At 42.3% G+C, this 25,765-nt stretch overlaps 1 protein-coding gene across 1 annotated transcript in view; it reads right to left on the reverse strand.

The window, feature by feature from the left end:
- Positions 1–25,765, reverse strand: part of LOC126249580 (uncharacterized) — a 176,413-nt gene that overhangs the window by 10,111 nt on the left and 140,537 nt on the right. Inside the window, exon 2 of the mRNA XM_049951245.1 lies at positions 1,204–1,490. Coding sequence (XP_049807202.1) covers positions 1,208–1,490 — 283 coding nt within the window. The 3' untranslated portion in view covers positions 1,204–1,207. The remainder of the gene's footprint in view (positions 1–1,203; positions 1,491–25,765) is intronic.

A 25,765-nucleotide genomic window follows, 5' to 3' on the forward strand; every position in this document is an offset into this window, starting at 1 on the left:
TTTGTGATTTACTGTAAGAGACGTCACAGTTCGTAGTAATTGACGGAAAGTTATCGAGTAAAACAGAAGTGATTTCTGGCGTTCCCCAAGGTAGTGTTATAGGCCCTTTGCTGTTCCTTATCTATATAAACGATTTGGGAGACAATCTGAGCAGCCGTCTTCGGTTGTTTACAGATGACGCTGTCGTTTATCGACTAATAAAGTCATCAGAAGATCAAAACAAACTGCAAAAGGATTTAGAAAAGATATCTGAATGGTGCGAAAAGTGGCAGTTGACCCTATATAACGAAAAGTGTGAGGTCATCCACATGAGTACGAAAAGGAACTCGTTAAACTTCGGTTACACGATAAATCAGTCTAATCTAAAAACCGTAAATTCAACTAAATACCTGAGTATTACGATTACGAACAACTTAAATTGGAAGGAACACATAGAAAATGTTGTGGGGAAGGCTAACCAAAGACTGTGGTTTATTGGCAGGCTACTTAGAAAATGTAACAGACCTACTAAGGAGACTGCCTATACTACGCTTGTCCGTCCTCTTTTAGAATACTGCTGCGCCGTATGGGATCCTTACCAGATAGGACTGACGGAGTACATCGAAAAAGCTAAAAGAACGGCAGCACGTTTTGTATTATCGCGAAAAATGGGAAAGAGTGTTACAGAAATGATACAGGATTTGGGCTGGAAATCATTAAAAGAAAGGCGTTTTTCGTTGCGACGGAATCTTCTCACGAAATTCCAATCACCAACTTTCTCCTCCGAATGCGAAAATATTTTGTTGACACCGACCTACATAGGGAGGAACGATCACCACGATAAAATAAGGGAAATCAGAGCTCGTACGGAAAGATATAGGTGTCCATTCTTTCCGCGCGCTATACGAGATTGGAATAATAGAGATTTGTGAAGGTGGTTCGATGAACCCTCTGCCAGGCACTTGAATGTGATTTTCAGAGTATCCATGTAGATGTAGATGTAAATGGAACACATTCTGCGGCAACAAGTAGTCATCAGTTTGTTCATAGAGGGAAGTTTGGGCGGGGTAGGGGGAGGGGGGCGTTATTATAGGAGGAGATCAAAGACTGACTACAGCAAGGAGATTTAAATGGACGTTGGTTGCAGCAGCTGTGCATAGATGAAGAGGCTTGCATAGGATGAACTAGCCTGGAGATCTACTTGAAAATAGTGTGCGGACTGACCTGACTAGCGGGGCTGGCCGCCGGTGGCGCCCTCCTCTGTGTCGTCCTCCTCCGCCTGCTGGTGCTTCTCCTCCGGCTTGTCGTCGGAATCCGGAGGGAATTCTACAATGGGGCCCCCATTCGCAGCGGCAGCATCCACGGCGGCAGCCTCAGCCGCCATCCGGGCATTTTCACGGCGCAGTTCATGCAGCAGTTCGCTGATGTTCTCGTTCAGTGAGTGAAGTCTGGACCAAAATTCCATCAGCGTGAGTAGCATATCTACTCGATCTGGGTATCTTTCGATGTATCTGTAACAAGCAGACACCACTGACATTTAACCTTAAAATCTGAATGACCATTTATTAACTAAACTTTTTGGACAGTTTTAGATTCATGGTCATTAACAAGAATTTGCCGATTAACATAGAACAGACAAACATGAATCAAACACGTAACGTTAAATACAAAGAAAAATCCTGGTTATGTCTCAGGTAAGAAAAATGAAACTTCCTGGGAGATTTAAACTGTCACCCACAGATAACACTGTTTCACAGTTAAAAGTAAGTAGGTGCAGAAATAAAATTTTGTTAAGAACTGACGGAGACATCGCTAAGTGGGGCGCATCTGCCGGCTACGCAACGGTGTAGTAACCGAAAGTCAATATGGGAAGCCGAAAGTACAAACAAACTGGGAGCTCGTTTCATCAGACTATGCGACAGAGAAGCCAAGAGCAACTGATTCAGCACTTTGACTACAGTGTGGAGCAAATAGGACGCTCCACCTGTAACAAGGCTACATGTAGTAACTTCAACTAGGGATGTCTTAAGAATATCTTTCAGGATGCAAACTTTGCGTAAAGTAACACTCTGTAATCCTGAAGTTAAACACCAAAGCAGCGGAGAGCAGGCTCAGGAAGCGAGAGCACAGGCTCATTCTCAGAGTTAGGTCATTCCATCTGCATTGCGGATACAGACGGAGCTGTATTAAGTTTCAGGATGCTCTGGTGAATTCAACAAGCGTCTACAACCTGCCGCCGACTTTGGGTCCACTGCTCCAAACCCACAACCGCCCAGCAATGGAGGCGAATTCTGATCTGCAAGCTGCAATCCTGCAGGGCACAACAGTGAGTGACTTAAGATGGGGGCCGGGCTGATGTTCGGTGGATTAAGACCGATCTGGCCGTCTGCAAGCTGTTCAACTGACCCACTGGGCACCTGTGTGACCACTACTGGGGCAGTACGAGTACCTTCTTACCGGCTGCATGCTGGGACTGTCGCTCAGGCTGTCCTTCACGTTTCTGCTGGGTTTTTTACCTACACGCCATCTCAACAGCCGACCACAGGGGCATGCAGATTCCTGGGACCGAGCCCAAGCGCAGATTCACTCATCTAGAACGCTGAGCCGGCCGCGGTGGTCTAGCGGTTCTAGGCGCTCAGTCCGGAACCGCGCGACTGCTACGGTCGCAGGTTCGAATCCTGCCTCGGGCATGGATGTGTGTGTTGTCCTTAGGTTAGTTAGGTTTAAGTAGTTCTAAGTTCTAGGGGACTGATGACCACAGATGTTAAGTCCCATAGTGCTCAGAGCCATTTGAACCATTTTTTTTTTTGGGGGGGGGGGGGATAATGAAGTCCATAAATGGCTGCAAATGGTCTCCAAATAGCCGAACATAACCATTTACAGTCAATGATCGGTTCAGTTGGACCAGATAATCCAGTCCATTTTTTAGAGCGCTGAGGTTCTGCCGGACACGCATAGCCATGCCAGGCTGCGGAGACGCATAGCCGCTGCATCCTCCTGCGACGGGGCCGCATCACTGACCACAGCCAATGCTAGGACCTGTATTCAACAAGTTCATCGCCGGACACTGACATGCCACCTCGTGCTTTCAAGCAGTGTAGACAAATTCCGGTCGCAGCCAGGCAGCGCTGGGAAGAAGACAGAGTGATTGTAAAATTCTCGCCAAATAATGATTGTTAATTGAATGATGTTTCATTAGCGTCCTGGCGCTCTACAGAATCACAAATCCCGCTCTTCACGCGACCTTGGCTAGGGCCATAAAAGTACATTAATAACATAATTAAAACCGTGTTATTTGCATGTAATTGGCCATATGTGTACTGTATGTAAACCATATCTGAAGTCAACAGAATATTCGAAAGGATGCCGACATATGTTCCAGCTAGATTTTCTTTTTTTTTTTTTTTTCACTCTACAGCCAAAGGTTACACGTACTGAAAATAAGTTTTGAAACAAGTAAGAAACAGATGACAACAAATTTATTAAAAAAAACACATTGATGGACGGTTTTTATGATTTAGAAAACTTTTTGGTGATTTCTCCCTACAGCTGAAATATAATCACTGAAGATAGGATCAATGGTGCTGTGGTATAATGGTGGTTCTGGTGGTGAATGAAAATGATCATGATCATGATGGACGTGGAATGACGAGTCTGAATATGGTGTCCAGTAGAACCGCAGATAGCTAGTAATCATTGAGGTGGAGGAAGGGAGAGGGAAGAAAATGGAATAGCGACACGAGGTGGGCCGAAGTGGCTAGGACAGGAAAGTAGGGTATATCTCGGATGTGCTGGGACTGAGTTTTACGATTAATATATTGGGTCCGAAGGTGCTCCAGAAAGAGGAGAAGTTGTGGGAAGTGGATGAGCTGGTATAGGATGCGAGATGGGAAAGATAGCAGGATGCGGAAGACGAGGCAGAGTGGGTCTTTCCAGCGTGTCGTTAAGGGGAGTTACAACCAGGATCATTGAACCTGTTTATGATGAAGTAACTATCTATGTTATGAGGAGTATGAACAACCTGCACTTTAAACTGCAGCACTGAGTCTTGTTATTATAATACAAATCATATACCATGGCATACTGGTAGGTATTAGGTATTACTGAACACTTGAGTACCCCAGTGTGTCTGGCCTGATACTGGAGTGGTCATTGTTACTTTCCTCGCAGGAACTAATTACAACATTTTCCGTGAAATTTACCAATTAATGCTAACTTCGGGGGATCGAGAGTGGCATGTAAAATCCGAAAATAAGTTTTTGTACAAAACTATGAGAAGTCTCTGTAGTACCTGTATCTGATTTAGTAATAACAGTCACGTCCGGAATACTAGACGGACATAAAAGTAACGAGACTGCTCGGATCTATCGGCTGTGCTGTGGTGTGGGACTGTGCCCTTACACTGTGGGAGGTTCCATTACAATACATTGTTGTCCATTAAAATTACAACTCCATAAAGGCGGCATGAAACAATGTCAATTTAGCTTGAAGTATACCACATGCTTCCAAATGGAAACGATCAATATTTCAGAGGTACCGCCCAGAGTAGGTAGGATTAACGCCATCTGCGTTCCGTATACAAGCAAAAATTGTGCAGTGGGTTTCTCACTGAAAAATCGCATTTGAATGTTTTTTGTTAATGAGAAGATTGTGTTATACCTCGTGAAGAAGAAGAAAAGTCTGTAATGTGGACACCTTAACGCGACATTTTCAGCTCGTTGGTGACTTGAATTAAGGTTGCTTAACATACTGGTAAAGATCGGGCCTTGAGTACCAAGTTACTACACTGCCACCTTCTGCAAACAACTCCACTGTTCTGTTACCAAATGTTTTGTGTATTCTGCATGGATTTCTGTTGATCGTTGTTCTCTTTTCTAATTTTAAGATGAGTAAAGGGACCCATCCTGATACATGACGGGGTAGGAGTACGACTGTCACAACACCAGAGTAGACTGGCAATTCCTATGCCCACATGACAGTCATGTAGGCGGGGGCTGTCATCCCACACCGCTCATCACCCCTCGGGAGGGCGAAGTTATCGCTTGTTTCGGCTCTAGACTGATGGCCATTATACAGAGTCTGCAACATACGAGTACGTTTCTCGTAATTCGGCAGCGGTCGTAACCTCTCGAGACCGTGGTTTATCGTTCAACGATATTACTGCTAGCATTCGCTAGCTTCCTACGACTGTTTTACCAATATGGATCGAAGGATTCAGAAGGACTACACTCAAAGCTACATACGATCTCGATAGCCCTACGCTCCTAACGCCCGAGAGGACACACATACAATGACGAGCCAAAACATCCGAGCATCTGTTTAGTAGCGAGGTGGTCCACCTTTGGTAGGTAATATGAGTGATATGGATTCTTCAAGGCCATGATAGTTTTTCGGAGGTATGTGGCACGATATGTCTGTGCACATGTCATACAACTCCCGCAAATTACGGGCCGGTGGTTTGTGGGTGTGGACCTGGTATCCGATAGCGTCCCAAATGTGTTCCATCGGTTTCATATCAGGCGAATTTGGTTAACAAGACAACAACGTGAATTCATTATCACGTTCTTCAAACCACTGTAGCATTTTTTTTTTTTTTTTTTTTTTTTTTTTTTTTTTTTTTTTTTTTGCCTGTGTGAAGATGCCGTTGCCGTCTGAGAATGCATCAAACATCAAGTGATGAAGGTGGACCGCAGTAATGGTCACACAGCCAGCAGCCATCATGGTGCATTCGAGTACTACCACAGGTCCCATGAGACCCCAGGTGAATGTCCGTAATAGCATAATACTGCCCTCAGCAACCTACGCCGTGGCGCAGTGAATGTTTCAGGCAACTGTTCATCTGGATAACAGTATATCCAGATTCGACCTTCGATCTGTTGTGACAAGAAACTTGATTTATTCGATTAGACGATACATTTTTATTGTTCCACGGTCCAATCTCGATGACCCCATCTCCACTACAATCATATCTGACGATGTCGGCAGGCTAGCGTGGGAACATAAAGAGGTTGTCGCCTGCGGAGCTCAATTTCCAACGAAGTGTGTCGTATGGCGTGCTCCGTTACGCTTATCCTACCACTAGCATTGTACTGACTGTCAGACGCCAGATGTGCAACAGCTCGCCGGCTATCCCGCTTTACAGAGCCACCAGCATGCCTCCGATGTCACCATCCTGTCATGGAGCGTAGGTGTTCAACATCTTGTCTCCTACTCGTGGTTTCATCCTCCTTCAACCACATTCCATAGATGCTCACGACAACTGCACGTGAACAGATGACCAACTTCGCCGTTTTCCAGATTTTCGTTCCCAGGTGCCCGGCCGTAACAATCTTCCCACTGTCAGTGTCTCTGATATCAATGGGTTTCTCCATTTGTGGTCCATATCGTCACTAGAATGATTCCCCATTCGTCTTTTCTCCACTTAACGTAGTTTCCTTAGCGCCTCACGTATCCCCAATGCCGCCAGTCGGCATTCTATCTCTCGTTGGGTAGTGTTCATAATGTGTTGGCTCAACAGGGCACATTTCTCACGTGTTAAGGTCAGTGGTCAAGGTCTATCTTTCAACAAGGTAATGCAAGAGTGCATGTTGCCTGTGCTCTGCTGACCTACCACGATATAGAGATGTTCGACTGTTACCCCGCCTAGAACTTTATGAGGATTCCTCACGCGCTGAAAACATTTGGTCATGAGGCATGTCAACAGACTGCCATGCTGCTACTCGCCAACCACTACGATTCATGAACTTTGGCATAGATGTCAAGTCGTATGGAATCATGAACCTGTATCTGCCATCTAAAGTCAGTTCGACTTGGTGCACAGCCACGCCAGAAATAGCTGCTATGTGACTTAAATTTCGCACCCTGTGTACTTACAAATCGTCTCAAAATTTGATAATGTATTCTTCCTCCTATACTTTTTACACACTACAAGCAATATTTCGCTACTTTCTTTCTTTCCTAGTGTTAAAATTTTGATTAGCAGCAGTATATACCCAATCAGTGGGAACTGACATACAGTTTACTGCAGACATTTCCTTTTCTATGGTTTCCCTCACTCTACCTCAAGCAAAAGCCTCGAGGATTCCTTTGAATATTCCATGGTTGCATCCTTGTAAGAATAATTTGAAGTAATTAATGAAATGTATGAAAGAATATAAACAAGAATGATAATATGTATACGACACTGATGACCAGATGGCCATGGCCAAATCTCATTTAAAAGCAGTGCTTTTGCAGTATGACCTCGTTTTGAGAGGGGAGGGAAATATGTTCTTTTACTTCCTTTGAAGTTGGTCTGGCAACGTGTAACTTATCATTCCCTTGCATTTGGGGTTCGGAGGAAGAATGTTCCTATTCGAACTTCGACATGGGAAGGAATGTTATTCCTTTCAAGTCTGACGCAATAGACGGACAGACCATCAGGATTTCCTCTTGGCTGTTAGCGACACAAGAGTCATCGCCTGACATCCGGCGGAATTTGATTTCGTGCAGCCAAGCGCTGATGGCTTGGTTGCTCAATTATTCGTGTATGCTGTAGCGGAGACACGTAATACATGCCGAATGTTGTAGTCAGAGGCTACTAGGCTGGCTAGACATTACCTACGACTTCTGGTATCTCTAAATTTTCTTTATTTTTATTTGCATTGGGTTTGTTGAATCATACTGCCAACAGCGTGGTACAAATGTAAAACCATATACACCGTACAGAGAAATCAAAATATAAACAGTTTGAGCAACAATTTAAGATTATTTAAAAATGTCCGAATAGGTACTATACTTATAGAGGAGGAATCTTGACATATCGACTTTTGAGAAACCAGAAAATAAAAAAGACCTCAGTAGAAGCGGGAAAGTGTACACCTGATGATTAAAGTGTTTATGCAACCACGCATAGGACATCAAATTTCATACACTCATGTTATTATCTCGTATAAAATAAAAAAGGCTTAACATAAAATTTCTCCCATATAAAACTGAAAAGAAAATCCAGGAAGTAATGAGATACAACTCCAGTAAAGCCAGTATTACAATAGAAAATAAAGAAAAATTTAGAGAAGATATTGATACAACTAAAAAGGTGATTGGAATTAACTTGAAGTACAAATTACTAAAGTGGCAGAGAATAATTTAGGACTGGCCAAGAACAAAAAGAAGACAAGATGGGATGAGGAGTATCAAGAAGTACCACAACAAAGGGCTCAAAATGAACAAAATGGAGATGTTAAAAAAAAGATGAACATGTAGAAAAATTCAGACAACAAACGAAAGAAATATAAAAAAATAACCTGGAAAATCAAAAGAGTCTTTCAAAAACTGCAGCTTGCAGAAATACAAGAAAATTTCACCAAAAGCAATAACATAAATGTTTACCACACTTTTAAACAAATACTTAATGGCATTAAGCACCAGGTATTTGTTTCAAAGATGAAAATGGTAAAATAGTATTAAATAATAAGGAAAACGGCGAAATATTAGCAATAGTTTTTGACAGACTCTTAAACTGTTCAATTCCAACAGTTACATCAGAATTTCCAGGAATGCTGGGACATCTTGAAAAATACTTCCCATCAACAGAGCTTGGAATTCATGAGGCCATCAAAACACTCAAAAACAACAAAGCACGTCCTGAACACTTATTCACAGCAGAACTGTTGAAATGGCCAGAACCAAAGACTGTAAGGGATCTACACTTACTCTTTGAGAAAGTTTTGAAAATAGAAAAGATTCCAGAAGCGTGGAAAACAGCATTAATCCACCCATAACATGAAAAGAGAGACAAACAAAAGTCAAAAATAATAGAGGAGTGCCACTTCTGCCAGTGGCATACCAAATGTTATCAAAATTTTTCCTGGTCAGAGTTGAAGATAGTTTAGACTAACAGCTGAGAGGACATCAGAGTGGTTTCCGAAAGGGACTCTCCTGCTGACAACAGATTTTTAACTTAAAATCAATAATTTACCAGGGAATGTTAACCAGCGAACCTAACACAATATCATTTACTGATTTCAAGACAACATTCGATTCGACACACAGAGAAACAATAGATAAACACATTATAATGTTCGGTATTAAAGCAAAATTAACAAATGTAATTCGTGAAACTAACAGAGATGATATCTACAGTTAAATTTATCAGATAAGCCATTTTAAATAAAAACTAGTTTTAGGCAATGAGAAGGCTAGTCATCATTACTGTTTATCTGCGTTTTAGAAAAATTGTAGGCATCTGACAGTAGGAGTTAAAAAATTACAAAATTGATCTATTAATCGTGGAAAGTAAAATAATTGGAATTAAGAGAAACTGCTGGCTTTTGCAGGCTATTTCTCTATAAATACAAAAAATTTGTCGCTAGTACTTACTCAAATAATTCATCTCAACAGAACTGGTCTCAAAATTTTAGTTGAAATAACAAAATTCACAAAAAATATGAAAACTATACCAAAATACATAGAAACACAAATGGATAAAACAGGACATGTTAGAAAATTTAAATATGTTGGAGAAACTATTGAGCAGAATGAACTAGAAAAATCTGCAGTGGGTTTAACAGTTAATACAATGGGAAGAGCATATGGTTTGACAAAAACTGTCTACAAAAAGAAATGTATATATCGAAAAACAAAACTAAAAAATTATACCAAGGTGGTAAAACCAGAATGTTTATGTGCATGTGAATGCTTAATGATGAGCCATAAACTAGAAAGAGTACAAAGATGATAAAAAGGGTTTCGTATCTTTGAGGATCTTAATGACACAATAAAGCCAGAGCACTTGTTGGAAGGGGCACTTCCAGTTTTACAATGCTTTGAGTAAAAGGGTTTGCCGTGCTCCGAAGATACTGTAGGAAAACAGCAAGTTGTTTATAGCCCCTTTTCCTTTCTTCTCATAGTCGCAGAAAGAGTCGCCCTTGATGCCTATCGGATGTATGTCGAAAGGAGTTGAACCACGGTTGGCACGCATTCATGCCAAGGTAGTTATTAGCTTCCTGCTTGCCTGAAATTTTCGATAGCAGGGGAAGCTTCTAATTAATTGTTGTATCGCAGCGTAGTATTGATTTTTATGTAGATTGAAAGGCGCCAGTCCTCTGCCCATTCTTCCTCAAGCAGTTTACGTATCCGTACTTGAAATCGAGGATGGTGGGTCGTTGGTTACTCTAAGATGGAAATAAACTTGTGAGAAGCCCTGGGAGGAGAGGAGTAATAATAATGGCAGTCGGAGATGACCGTTGGGAATGCCTGCACTAAGCTACTGAGGCTGACTAGCTGAACAGCCTGATGTTTAAACAGTTCCAGGAATTTCTTGTAGCACATGGAGTTCTGCGGTTTAGGAGGTAACTTTTCGGCCCTGTGAAGCGGGAATGATGTTTAAAAGTCGACAGTTAGTGGTTCTCAATGGTCGATACACCTATTCTTCCAGCACTAAAAGCTTAAACGAGTTGGCAGCACGAATTCTGATTAATCATTTCCAATTTTAACACGAGACCTGTGTCAGACGAATTGCTCATTCAAGCTCTGATCATAAAAGTAATGTACACTCTATGTTTCGACGAATTATGCTGTTTTTTTCATTGTGTAACAGCGTAGACTCGACAACATTTACGCATTTTGAAAGAGACGAGTAATTTAATATTCTAAAATATTGTTCATCAGGTTACGGGTAAAATCAATAATCTGGTAGAAAAATATACTGTACGTACTTTCTGTTCCATTGAACTACGTCTAAGTCAATGATTGTACTTCAGACACAAACACATGTTAGATCAGATTTTGAAAGAATGGTTGTTGGTTTTATTCTGCACCATAGATTCTGCGCAGATGAGTCGGGGAGAACACTACCCGAGACAGGAACGGTCCAGGTTACGCAGAACACAATATCAATATGATGAAGTCTTCTCGGGTTATCAGCCGAGTCATCCTCAGGCGAATCAGTCAGCCTGAAGATGAGAAGTAGGAAACTTGTTGAAATGTTGCCGCAGAATGACGCCGTGATACGGCTGGTAACCCGAGAAGACTTCATCGTCGAAATTCGCCAAGAAAGTCTAAATTCTCAATACCAAGATACTACCAACATATCCCTTAGTACGACGAAGATATTCTCCGCAATATCTTTGTAAGCAGGAGTGCTAGTCTAGTAAGAAGTGCATGGGTTTTGGAACATAAAGAGATACTGGCCAAAGAAACCTCTGAGAGGGACGGAAAATTTGTTCCTGGATAATTTAGTATCAACATTGCCCACTATAGGCAAGAGATCAGATTCGAATCCTGCTGCAGCTAATGCTATTAAATAGTCCGAATATTATGACACACCAGTCATTTATTTAATGTGAAAGAACAAGTTTCGCGAAGACATGATCTCATTATCAAGTTCTATAAACAAAGCAAACACAAATCATTACTTCGCATTTTTGTACTTGCTTACGTTCTTGTAAAGGAAATCTGTCTATATTGTCAATGTAGTATCATACACCTTTAAAGTATTATACCATTAGGCACAATTAAAAATAAGCAAGCAGCAAACATGCAGTGTCAAACATACTGTATAAGGCTCTTCAATCTGCTAATCTCCTTAGTAGTAATTAAGTTTTTGTGTTTGTAGTTTGTAATTTACAACGTATGTAGTGAGCACATTTTGCAATGTGTATCAAGCGCCAGTCATCAGGATTTATTGGCTGCCAAGGGTTGCGCAATTTAGACGATATACCAGTGAATATTATTTCATATTTCAACAGTTGTAAACATTTTCATTCTGATTGGTTTTAGGTTTTACTGTGACGTATGTATAACCATTTAGAGGTCTTTGAGTCTACCGTTGTACCACTGGTTGACCCTGGCGTATTCATAATAAGGTATTACAATCTTTGTTAGGCAAATTGCAGTTGCTTTCGTTAGTCTGTAAAAAGAGCTTTGTAAGAGTGTTGAATGCCAAAGTAACTACGAACGTTATACCATGATATGTGTAGTGGAGAGTAATATGTGCCTGACAATGCATGTTTACTGCTTGCTTATTTTTGCCCGTGCCTAATGGCATAATACTTTTAACGTACGTAATGCTGTTTGGACAATACAGACCAGTTTCCGTTATATGTATGTTAGTATGTAAAACAACGCGAAATAATTATTTTGTTTTCCTTATATATTGAATTTGATAATGGGATTATGACTTCCCGAAATGTGTTGTGTTTTAAATTAAGTAAATCACACGTTCGTGCAACAGGTGCGTCATAATCTCCGGACTGATATCGGGTTACAGTTTTACCATTAGTCCACGCTATTAAACTTGCTACATGGTTCACAAAAGGATACCGTACGCTGTCTAGTGAATACCGCAGGCTGTATACAGGGTGTTACAAAAAGGTACGGCCAAACTTTCAGGAAACATCACTCACACACAAAGAAAGAAATTATGTTATGTGGACTTGTGTCCGGAAACGCTTACTTTCCATGTTAGAGCTCATTTTATTACTTCTCTTCAAATCACATTAATCATGGAATGGAAACACACAGCAACAGAACGTACCAGCGTGACTTCAAACACTTTGTTACAGGAAATGTTCTAAATGTCCTCCGTTAGCGAGGATACATGCATCCACCCTCCGTCGCATGGAATCCCTGGTGCGCTGATGCAGCCCTGGAGAATGGCGTATTGTATCACAGCCGTCCACAATACGAGCACGAAGAGTCTCTACATTTGGTACCGGGGTTGCGTAGACAAGAGCTTTCAAATCCCCCATTAAAAAAAAGTCAAGAGGGTTGAGGTCAGGAGAGTGTGGAGGCCATGGAATTGGTCCGCCCCTACCAATTCATTGGTCACCGAATCTATTGTTAAGAAGCGTACGAACACTTCGACTGAAATGTGCAGGAGCTCCATCGTGCATGAACCACATGTTGTGTCGTACTTGTAAAGGCACATGTTCTAGCAGCACAGGTAGAGTATCCCGCATGAAATCATGATAACGTGCTCCATTGAGCGTAGGTGGAAGAACATGGGGCCCAATCAAGACATCACCAACAATGACTGCCCAAACGTTCACAGAACATCTGTGTTGATGACGTGATTGCACAATTGCGTGCGGATTCTCGTCAGCCCACACATGTTGATTGTGAAAGTTTACAATTTGATCACGTTGGAATGAAGCCTCATCCGTAAAGAGAACATTTGCACTGAAATGAGGATTGACACATTGTTGGATGAATCATTCGCAGAAGTGTACCCGTGGAGGCCAATCAGCTGCTGATAGCGCCTGCACACGCTGTACATGGTACGGAAACATCTGGTTCCCCTGTAGCACTCTCCATACAGTGACGTGGTCAACGTTACCTTGTACCGCAGCAACTTCTCTGACGCTGACATTAGGGTTATCGTCAACTGCACGAAGAATTGCCTCGACCATTGCAGGTGTCCTCGTCGTTCTAGGTCTTCCCCAGTCGCGAGTCATAGGCTGGAATATTCCGTGCTCCCTAAGACGCTGCTCAATTGCTTCGAACGTCTTCCCGTCGGGACACCTTCGTTCTGGAAATCTGTCTCGATACAAACGTACCGTGCCACGGCTATTGCCCCGTGCTAATCCAATCATCAAATGGGTATCTTCCAACTCCGCATTTGTAAACATTGCACTGACTGCAAAACCACGTTCGTGATGAACACTAATCTGTTGATGCTACGTACTGATGTTCTTGATGCTAGTACGGTAGAGCAAGGAGTCGCAAGTCAACACAAGCACCGAAGTCAACATTACTTTCCTTCAATTGGGCCAACTGGCGGTGAATCGAGGAAGTACAGTACATACTGACGAAACTAAAATGAGCTCTAACATGGAAATTAAGCGTTTCCGGACACATGTCCACATAACATCTTTTCTTTATTTGTGTGTAAGGAATGTTTCCTAAAAGTTTGGCCGTACCTTTTTGTAACACCCTGTATAAATTCTACAGCATAAAGAAGGTACTCTTTGAAAAATCCTCGTACTCACAAATGGTAGCCAAGCAAAAGTACAGAGGAGTTTCTATGGAGTTTCGAATATAGGAGAGAGATTCAGAAGCAGCAAGGCTCAGTGAGTCAGACCAGGTGAAGTAAGAAGGTAAGAGTATTTCACGTGCAAACAGTCTCCACGTTATTGGTTCCCGTTTTAAGGTAAGAGAAATATTGACAACACGATACCCTTCACTGGAAAATGGGTTGTTAAGTACTTAGATACCAGAATAAATACTTGGATATGAAATGGAACCAGCATGTGAGGAGTGTGGTAGGGAAGGAGGATGGTCGACTTCGGTTTATTGGGAGAATTTTAGGAAAGTGTGGTTTATTTGTGTTTGGGATCTGCACCAGGTCGGACTGAAGGAGGACATCGAAACAATTCAAAGGCGGTATGCTAGATTTGTTACCGGTAAGTTCGAAGAACACGTAAGTGTTACGGAGGTGCTCCGGGACCTCAAATGGGAATCACTGACGGGAAAGGCGACGTTCTTCTCAAGGAACACTACTGAGATAATTTAGAGAACCGGCATTTGAAGCTGATTGCCGAATGATTCCACCGCCACCAACACACATCGCGCTTAAGGACCACGAAAATAAGATATGAGAAATTACGGGTCATATGAAGTCATATAGATTGTCGTTTTTCCCTCACACTATTTGCGAAGGAAATGACTAGAAGGAAATGACTAGTAGTGGTACATGGTACCCTCAGCCACACACTGTACGATGCCTTGCGGGGTATCAATGTAGATGTACAGTCTTAATTTCACATGCCATTGTACAACAGTCTTACCCCGAGAGGATAAACAGGGGAAGTTCACTGTGGCAACCTTGGTGGTCGAGCGACCAGGTCATGTCTCTGTCCTAGCGACCTAGCAAAATTTGATCAAAAATAGATTTGTCCATCAAGAACAAACAAATAAAACTGTTATCCAAGTGTGAAACCACGTACACAGCCTCTTTGCTAGATCATCTCATCCACTGCATTCCACAGAAGTTCCAAGTATTTTGGGAGTGATATAGAAATTTATTGAGATAACTTACAGAATCGGTACATGTGCCATTTTGTAGCAAACAACCTAATGTGCCGTTTTGGTTTGATGTGACTACCATTTGTGATGCGGTAAACATCCCACCGGTAATCAATTTCTTCCCACACACGTTGCAGCAAATTGGGCGTAATTTGTGTACGGCAGCGTAGATTCGTTTTATCAGGTCTGCTCAATTGTTTTCTACGGGAAGGAACATACGCACGGTCTTTAATGAAATCCCGGAGAAGGAAACCCAATAGTGTCAAGTGTGGGGAGCGAGGTGGTCAGGTGTAAGTAGCCATTTTAACTATGCACTACGCAGGTGTTCCTGGTGGTGAAATGAGGTACTGATGCACTACGTGAACCAAACTTGAGGTTGTTTACTACAAAACGACACAACTACCGATTCTGTAAGTTATCTCATTAAATTTCCATAGCATTCCAAAGTTGTAAAGTCCTTTTTGATTCACCCTGTATTACTGTCAGAGGGGCACACTTTTCCGAGAATGCCCGAAATACATAGTGTAATCCAATAAAACACTAACATCTCCGACATTTCGCTACGTTAATAGCGCATTCTTCATTACCGGTATCTGTGCATATAGTCTGTTTTTAATTTTGCTACAGAAAATTCTGCTCGAACAGTGCAAACCATTAGAAGAATTACACTTATCAGACTTTGGTGTTGTACTGACTTATAGCAATGCTTAACATAGGAACGACATTTGCAAACTTGAGGTCAGCATCTATTTCTAGGTTTACTGAAATGTAATGCAGTCATTAAAAAATGACGTGCAGTCTGACGCAGTACCGCTTCCAGAAGTTTCGCGTTGAGCCTTCCCACAGTCTGATCAAAGGCCACTCATGGAGTGAGAGGCTATGCCTGCAAGTGACGGAACGATCCTCCAGATTAAACAGAATAACGATATACTTATTTTAGTGAAGCCAATTGCATACAGGCTCCAAAAGAAACTGGAGTGGAGTATGTATGGAAACATTTCTCCAGAAATTCGATAGGGAATTAGCACTATCCGTCTAAAAACATAAAGTTTTTATATCATGAGTGAAGCGACGAAAGAAACTGAAAATCCTCGATTACCAGCGTGTAGAAATTTTACAGAAGGAAGCTACAAAGTTAGAAGCATTTACTTAATCAAAGTGTCGTGGTGAGAGTTCACGGCAATGAAAATTAAAAGAAAAAAGTGAAACACTGGAGGCTTATTCCTACATCCTCCTGTCCGGAAATTTACTCTTTGCGGCAAACGGTGTCGCTATTGTAGGTGAAAACGAACAACGCCTGTGCGCGGGCGAACTATAACTCACCGACGAATTACATCCTCCAAAGTGCAATTTCTTGCTGGGCTCATGGTAGCGCTGAATGGCAACGGGACGCAAAACAACCGCAGACTTGCGTCGTCTGAAGGCTACTGAGGCACTTGCGCGACAGAGTAGTAGGAGTAGAGGGTGGGGGCAGAGGGCTCGGGAGGGGAGACAGCTCTTCCGCTAGTATGTGACAATCTCTGAAACGCCTGCTTTATTTTCATACGGTACGTTACACGCTTACGTGCTCCATTCGGGGCAAATTATCTTTCGTTTTCCTTTGCACTAACCAACCGCATCATTACTATCCAGTAAAGTAGAATGTGTGGTTCCCCAGGATTACATAAGCGAAAGAAATAGCAGGAAGCTATCTCTGAACTAGCCTGTTCCCAATAAACTGAAGGTTACTCTTATACGTCCCATAGACAACGAGGTCTCTAGAGACTGAGTAGGAGCAGGAATTAATCGAGAAGTAGAAGGAAGTCGAAAGTGTTTTTTTCTGAGGAAACATCCCGGTATTCGCTTTAAGCCATGTTATGGAAGTAATGGAAACATAAATGTGAATGATCGCACGAGGATTTGAACTCTGCTTTACCCGAATGCGGGTCCACTTTGCATCCTCGTTCGGTGTTTCTCAGCAGAGTTTTCTTCCCTTTCACCAGCAAGCAATAGGTATTTTTGGATAATATTTTGCACAAATCGCCATTCATCATACAGCGGTAAGAAATCTGGTTCTTAAGTTTAAACTGAGTTGTGGGGCCCTGACTTAATGAACAAGAAATCCCGTCTGAAGTTCACGTAATGTTCACATACGGCGAGCTTGAATATTGTGAGGCACCGGGACCCCGTTGCAGGCCGCTGATGAACGACAGGGGGCTTACCACCCACGCCAGTCACAACCATTACGTGCTCATCGCAATCATTTGAGATCTCCTCCAGCTGCAATGATGTTACGTCTTACGCGAAGGAAACTCAAGTATCTGACTAGAATTAATTGAATAAAGAAAGGAAACAGCTTTGAGCGTACAATGCAAGAGAGGAATTGGGGGGGGGGGGTCGGCAATGAGGTTTCTTCTTAATCTCTAAGAAGAAAAATATTCTTTGCAACATAGCTTTCAGACTTAACAGTCTCGAAAATTTTCTGGGTATTGTATTTGGTGTTATAGCAGATTAAAAACACACCTCCCTTTAGAGCGCTCCCCCCCCCCCCCCCCACTCCAGACTCTGAATGAAGGACATTCACCCTCATTACAAATTCAAATACTGGTGAACAGTTAGCAGAAGGTAAGAGACCAAATGAAAACCCAGTACAAATAAAAGAAGGGAAAGCAGAGAGGTGGAAGGTATATAAAGAACTTGAAGACAATATTGTGGAAAGGGGAGAGGAAGTAGATGAAAAGGAAATGGGAGATATGATAGTGCGAGAAGTGCTTGATAGAACACTGAAAGACCTGAGTCGAAACAAGGCACCTGCAGTAGACGACATTTCCTCAGAATCATTAATGTTCTTGGGAGAACATACCATGACATGTGAGAGGCGAAATACCTTCAGACTTAAAACAGAATGTCCTAATTCCTATTCCAAAGAAGGCAGATGACAACAGGTGTTAACGTTGCAGGGCCATCAGTTTAAAAACCACTGTTAAAAAATACTGACTCAAATTATTTACAGAAGAATCGAAAGATTGGTAGAAGCCAACCTCAGAAAGGTATACTTTAGGTTCCGAGGAAACATACGGACACGCGAGGCTGTACTGACCCTAGGGCTTATCTTAGAACACAGACTGGAGAAAAGAAAACCGACATTTACATAACTTGTAGATATAGAGAAAGCTTTTGACAATGTCGACTGGATTACACTCTTTGAAATTATTAGGGTAGCAGTTTTAAAATACATGGAAGTAAAGTTTATCTACAACTTGTACAGAAACTAGACTGCAGTTACAGGAGACCAAGGTAAGAAGGCAGTAGCTGAGAAGAGAGTGATACAGGATTGCAGCATTACGAATGCGGGCTGAGATAATGATCGTATCAACATCCTATGTCATGTTACACATCCAGTGTCAGGATACATACTTGGGCGACTTCCTCCCCTCCCCTCTGGACCAATTAGGGTCAAGCACTCCTTCTACACCTTCATCTTTTATAAATGGGACACCTGAGTGAGAGGGATTCACTCTGCAGTTGAGCAACATAGAGAAAAGTTGTAGAATGTGTCTGTTCGTTAATAAAAATAACATTAAGTCACATCAGTTGAGTTCTATTTTTTATACGAATGTAATATATATTACGTCCTTCGAGGTACCGGCACAGACCACACCCAGAGAGAATGTACCGAATTTTACGGACTGTAAGACTTACTTTTTTCTTCGAAAAACTGCCTCCAAAATTCAGGCGCGTCTTATACTCGAAATTAATACGAAAACATACAGTGTTTGATTTAAAATTCCCGCCATCTTAAAAATGCCCATATATTCGATGCCGCGGGAAACCTAGCTGCAGCTGGCAACATTGGATTCAACCTGCAGTAGCAGTGCACGAATACGAGTTGCGGTGATTCACAACTTCCTAACACAGTCTCCCTCCTGCCCCGCTATCACAAACCCAGAACACTGTCTAGCCTATTATGCATCATTGCAATCTACAGTGCCAGTGAACTTGAAAGTGATATGTCTTACCGGTAAGAGAACAATATTTTTGTTAGTAGCTAGTTTCGTAATGAAAAAATAAAAGGTATTTATATAATGCGGGCTATAAATTGAAAATAATAGCATATCCATAAGAACATGGAAACAGAGAAGCTGAGCTTCATTTCGGCACTCAACCAACAGAGAAATCTATTCGTGATTGACGGGCTAGTAGAGAAGAACTGAAAAAAAAAATGCGGAAGACCAATTGTGCAAACACACGACTCAATGGTTCAAATGGCTCTGAGCACTATGGGACTTAACATATGAGGTCATCAGTCCCCTAGAACTTAGAACTACTTAAACCTATCTAACATAAGGACCTTACACACATCCATGCCCGAGGCAGGATTCGAACCTGCAACCGTAGCGGTCGCGCGGTTCCAAACTGAAGCGCTAGAACCGCACGGCCACACCGGCAGGTACACGACTCAATGCAAAATGGCCAAAACTAAAAGATGACGCATTGAAATGGATTCAAGGCCACCGTAAAAATGTCATTGGAATTAATACAAAAATGATTCAAATACCCGATCGTAAGCTAGCGCTACAGTGGAACTTAACAGACTTTAAGGGTGGAGTTGGTTAGTGCTACAGGTTTATGAAGCGTCATGGACTTAGCGTGAGAACCAAAACGAAAATATCCCAGGAAATGTCACAAGAGTATGAAGAGAAAATATCTTTCCGTCGATTTTTTATTCAACATCGAAAGAAAACCAGTGTGGAACTAAGCCAAATAGCAAATATAGACGAAACTCCTCTGACATTTGATGTGCTTAGCAACAGAACTGTTGCCATGAAAGGTACTAAAATTGTAACTATAGAAAAACTTCACTGCACTGTTTTTCTTTCATGTTGTACTGACGGTACTAAACTTAATCCAGTGATCATTTTCAAGCGAAAAACAATTACAAAACCTTCTGAAATACCGCCAGGTGCTGTTCATGTACATGCAAATGGTTGGATGGACGCGACTGGTATGAAATCATGGATTAACAAAGTGTGGAAGGGAAGAAAGGTGCTTTATTGAAGAAGAATTCTCTTCTTGTGCTAGATCAGTGCAGTAGTCATTTGAAAAACTATGTGAAAGAGAAATTAACGCAGGGAAATACAGAGCTTGCTGTTATTCTGGAAAGACTTACTTCACAACTGCAACTCTTGATGGCTCGATAAATAAACCATTTAAAGTTTATATGAGAGATGAATGGAACAAATGGATGATGGATAAATCCAAAAATGAAACAATCGTGACCGAGAGTGAGAGAAGACATAATTGTTAAATCTTTAAAGAAATGCGGCAGTGAATACCATCTTATATATGAAGAGGGCAACGATGACGACGTAGAGGAAGAAGAAGAAGAAGAAGGAGAAGGAGAAGGAGAAGAAGAAAGTTCATATGACGACTTTCAGGGATTTTAAAGATCAGTTCCGTTTTATAAACTAAGACTTTTTTTAGACTGGCTTTCCAATATAATAATAAAAATTGTAAACATGTTATTTTAAAAAAATGCTTGAAAATTAAGGTGCGTCTTATAGTCCGTATAGTGTTATAGCCCGTAAAGTGCGATAAATATTTTCATTTTTAGGCATTTTTTCCATATTTTTGTAATTTCCACAATTTTACGTATTTTTCACCCATTTCTTTACCGGGTTGTCCACAATTTTACGTATTTTTTTTTCATTTACGCAAGATCCATCCCACTGTTCGCGACGTTATATCGACGTCATGATGCTCTCAGGCAATCACGTGCAGTTCGTGCCCGAATAAGAGGGCACTGATATTGAAGCACAGCTCTCCAACTCTATCTTTCATAACTGGAACATCTCACTGGTCACCATACAGCTAGGTTGTAGACTGTGCCTATTTGTCAAAAAAATTACGTCACTCGAGATCTGTTTGCTATAAAAAATTAGTATTTAGTCATTAGAGGCACCAGCAGACACCTCACCCAGACAGATATGTAATTACTCCCATTTTTCCACATTTTCTAAAATTTTAGGCATTTTACCCAATTACGTGAGTTGTGTGTCAACGTCAACATAGCTTCGCATCCTGATATCGTGTCAACGTCACATCGCATCGCGTCCGGTCGACGTCACGATGCTCTCAGCCAGTCACATGGCAGCATGATCCTGACTACTGTATCATTGCTAAGCCACTACTCCATTACTAGTGTGTGTGTGTGTGTGTGTGTGTGTGAGAGAGAGAGAGAGAGAGAGAGAGAGAGAGAGAGAGAGAGAGAGAGGGACGGAGGAAGAGAGAGAGAGAGAGAGAAAGAGAGAGGGGGGGAGGGAGAAATATGTCACAGTGTTAGAAACGAGCACATTGGTAGAAATCGTGGTCATGTCAATGACGTCATAGAGAATTCTATATCCATTGCTAATTTCTAAACAAGGATACTGTATGTAAAAGAAATACCACACCACGGTAGATAAACTTCCTGCCAAACCATTTCTATATTATCAGACTATGTGACGTCATAGTAAAATTTTGATGCTTCCAGCTAAAGATACTTGTGAACAGTATGTCGCCTGCAGGGTAGACCACCAGTCGAAATCAGATGTGTGTGGTATAGCAGGAACACAGATGCTCGCAGGATGGTTGCGGGCACACTACCCGACAATGGCTGAGGAAGTTATACTGCTGCTATTTCAGTTCAGACCAAGGGGTCTCTCACCCGCAGTTGTAATGACAAACAGATCCCAACACGTCGGTGGAAATATCAAAGACTGCTACAAATACACACCAAGGTTACAATGAGCTCCTCCCCTGTATTCCCTTGATAATGCCGACAGAGAATGCAACTCCTCGGACGGTCACAGCCACCAGGTCGTGAATGGGAGAGTCCCACATGTCTTCCTAACACTAGTCCAAGCCACCTCTCCACGTGCGTTATTGAAACAATATGTATGAGTAATCGCCTCCCATGCGAGCGATCTAGTAACTAGCACAAATGGCACTCAGTCGTTCAGGGAGGTGTCGTCCCGTCACAGCAAACCTGTCATAAAGAGCCAACGCATTTTCAGATAAACGTTGCCAACAATTTCAATGCCAAGGACTCCAGTCCCCTCCCCCTTTCTCTCTAGACCAATCAAAAACAAACTCGCCCTCCTCCATCCGCAAACATCATGCTTTTAAAATTTGCGTGGGTGACATAATTTGAGTCAGAAGGCACTCCCTGGTGGAATGAAGACACGTTGTTACAATCTCTAAACAAAATAAACCCTTCAATAGTTTTAGTATATGTGATATTACAATAAATCTCGTATATTAACTACAGGAATATCCGAGTATGGGCATTGCTATTAAAGAAATTTCGATTGATCCATAGAATTCCAAAGACACATGCTGGATACTTAGCACACTGCAGTGTTTAACAAATTATTGCTACGAAAATTTATCTGGGCATTATTAATGAGTATTCTTCAAACGTGGGCGGGACTGGTGTAACTGACATATTCCCCACTACAAGTGAACCATACCGGGTATATCGGGAATAAATTTAGCGATACTATACACACATCAAAAAAAGTTTTGCGTCACCTCGATTCCGAGAGTTCTGGAATCGGTACCAAAAACTGTAATAGAGATCGACATAAACATCATTTCCACCCTTTTTATTGCTCATGAAAACCACACATTCCATGTTGTACCACCATACAGCGAGACCTTCAGAGGTGGTGGTCCGGATTGCTGTACACACTGGTACCTGTAATACCCATTAGCACCTCCTGTTGCATTGATGCATGCGTGTATTCGTCATGGAATACTATCCACAAGTTCATCAAGGCACTGTTGGTACAGATTGTCCCACTCCTCTACGGCGATTCGGCGTAGATCCCTCAGAGTGGTTGGTGGGTCACGTCGTCCATAAACAGCCCTTTTCAATCTATACCAGGCATGTTCGATACGGTTCATGTCTGGAGAACATGTTGACCACTCTAGTCGAGCGATGTCGTTATCCTGAAGGAAGTCATACACAATACGTGCACGATGGGGGCACGAATTATCGTCCATGAATACGAATGCCTCGCCAATATGCTGCCGATATGATTGCACAATCGGTCGGAGGATGGCATTCACATATCGTACAGCTGTTACGGCGCCTTCTATGACCTCCAGCGGCGTACGTCAGCCCCACATAATGCCATCCGAAAACAGCAAGAAACCTCCACACTGCTGCACCCGCTGGACAATGTGCCTAAAGCGTTCAGCCTGACCGGGTTGCCTCCAAACACGTCTCTGACCATTGTCTGGTTGAAGGCATATGCGACACTCATCGGTGAAGAGAATGTGACGCCAATGCCGAGCGGTCAATTCGGCATGTTTTTGGCCCCATCTGTACCGCGTTGCATGGTGTCGTGGTTGCAAAGATGGATCTCGCCATAGACGTCGGGAGTGAAGTTGTGCATCATACAGCCTATTGCGCACAGTTTGAGTCGTAACACGATGTCCTGTGGCTGCACGAAAAGCATTATTCAACATGATGGCGTTGCTGTCAGGGTTCGTCCGAGTCACAGTCCGTAGGTAGTGCTCATCCACTGCAGTAGTCGCACTTGGGCGGCCTGAGCGAGGCACGTCATGGACAGTTCCTGTCTCTCTGTATCACCCCCATGTCCGAACAACATCGCTTTGATTCACTCCGAGACGCCTGGACACTTCCCTTGTTGAGAGCCCTTCCTGGCACAAAGTAACAATGCGGACGCGATCGAACTGCGATATTGACCATCTAGGCATGGTTGAACTACAGACAACACGAGCCGTGTACCTCGTTCCTGGTGGAATGACTGGAAATGATCGGCTGTCGGACCCCCTCCGTCTAATAGGCGCTGCTCATGCGTGGTTGTTTACATCTTTGGGCGGGTTTAGTGACATCTCTGAACAGTCAAAGAAACTGAGTCTATGATACAACATCCACAGTCAACGTCTATCTTCAGGAGTTCTGGGAACCGCGGCGATGGAAAACATTTTTTGATGTGTGTACAATCCTCGAACCACGTCGAACGAGGAATTTTCGAGCAGACTTAGACCATTACCTATTAAGGTTTTCGTATATGTATCCCAAAGATCCTCTGCAACAACTTGCCTACTGGGGGAGTAATAATAGATTAGATGTTGTTGATCACGACGTCTTTTTACTATTATGACTCCTAGAATTGGAATACATTCTATACTTTTAGCTGGATGTGTAAAAGTTGTCGAACACTGTAGTTTTAATGGATTATTATGTAATAGTGTGATGTAATACCTAGATACTGTACTTGACAGAAAGAAAATCAGGACCTACAGTTGTTTATAAAACTATTCGCTCTATGCGTATAGCTTTAACGTGGAGATTGATTACGTCAGAAACTGCAATACTGGCATCTGTTTAGGAATGGTGGAATTTTCGTCTACGTTGTTACTCCCTACAGAACTAAGACTGGAGAACCACATTTCTTACTCACTTGCAGATGTGACTGGCGGATACATTGTCTTTCCAGATGTGTCACGATTCCACTAAGCAGTGTTACCGTCGGTCGCCGGCCGTGGTGGTCTAGCGGTTCTAGGCGCTCAGTCCGGAACCGCGCGACTGCTACTGTCGCAGGTTCGAATCCTGCCTCGGGCATGGATGTGTGTGATGTCCTTAGGTTAGTTAGGTTTAAGTAGTTCTAAGTTCTAGGGGACTGATGACCACAGATGTTAAGTCCCATAGTGCTCAGAGCCATTTGAACCATTTTTGTTACCGTCAGTATGGTGTTGTAAATAAATACCTATGATTGCTCTTCGAATCAATAATTATTTACCACATACATAGCGTGCTTAGGGTTTTCGTGGTATGTTACGACAAAATATGAGGTTTGATCGACAGTCTGAGACACTTACCAGGCCGGTTTAATGTATGTGGGCTATAATTATCGTAAGAACCGCTTCCATAGAAGTCTATTTTACTGACCGTCCAGTGCTTTACGTACTTATAATTCCGAACAAATATTATGCACGGATTCAATATATTTTTGAAACGCTTATACGAACTCAGATCGCGTGTAAGTGGATAACGCTATTTTGATGTCTATTCCTAATAGTACACCGGTGACCAAAATTAAAGCAACAAGCGGGAATATTGCAAGGTTGCGTTTATTTTGCCACAAAACAGTACAAACAGGTTATAGTAAAGTAGACACAATTACATAACGTAGACAACTGCAACATGTATAACGGTAGATAAAAATGTTCTTCGTTTTCTCCAACTTAACGGATTTGCACACACATTGTGAGAACGAGTTAATGTGCTCAGTACAGGGTGTGACCACCCCTGGCAGCAATACAGGCATAACAACGACGGAGCATGCTGCGAATGATGTCATCAATCTTATGTTGAAGCAATAACGCCCGTTCCTACTGCAGAGCTGCTCGCAAGTCTTGGAGAATGATTGGTGGAAGTGATGTGATTGCAACCCGTCTCCCCCTGCATCCCAAACGTGCTCTATGGGATTCAAATCGAGAGAGCGAGCAGGCCACGCGATGGGTGCAATATCTTCCGTTTCCAACAAAACATCAACCACCCGTGCTCTTTGACGTTGAGCATTATCGTCCATCTATACGAAGTCTGGGCCCACAGCACCTCACAACAGCCGTACATGAAGTCCCAAGACCTCCCAACGATACCTGACAGCAGTTAAACCTTGCCGATTCACTCTTACAATTTCGCGAAGACGTGTTCGTGTGGTTAACCTAATCCCTGCCCACACCATTAGGGGTACTCCTCTGTATCAGTCTCTTTGGAAAGTGT

This window comes from Schistocerca nitens, chromosome 3, assembly GCF_023898315.1.
Source record: "Schistocerca nitens isolate TAMUIC-IGC-003100 chromosome 3, iqSchNite1.1, whole genome shotgun sequence".
NCBI lineage: Eukaryota > Metazoa > Arthropoda > Insecta > Orthoptera > Acrididae > Schistocerca > Schistocerca nitens.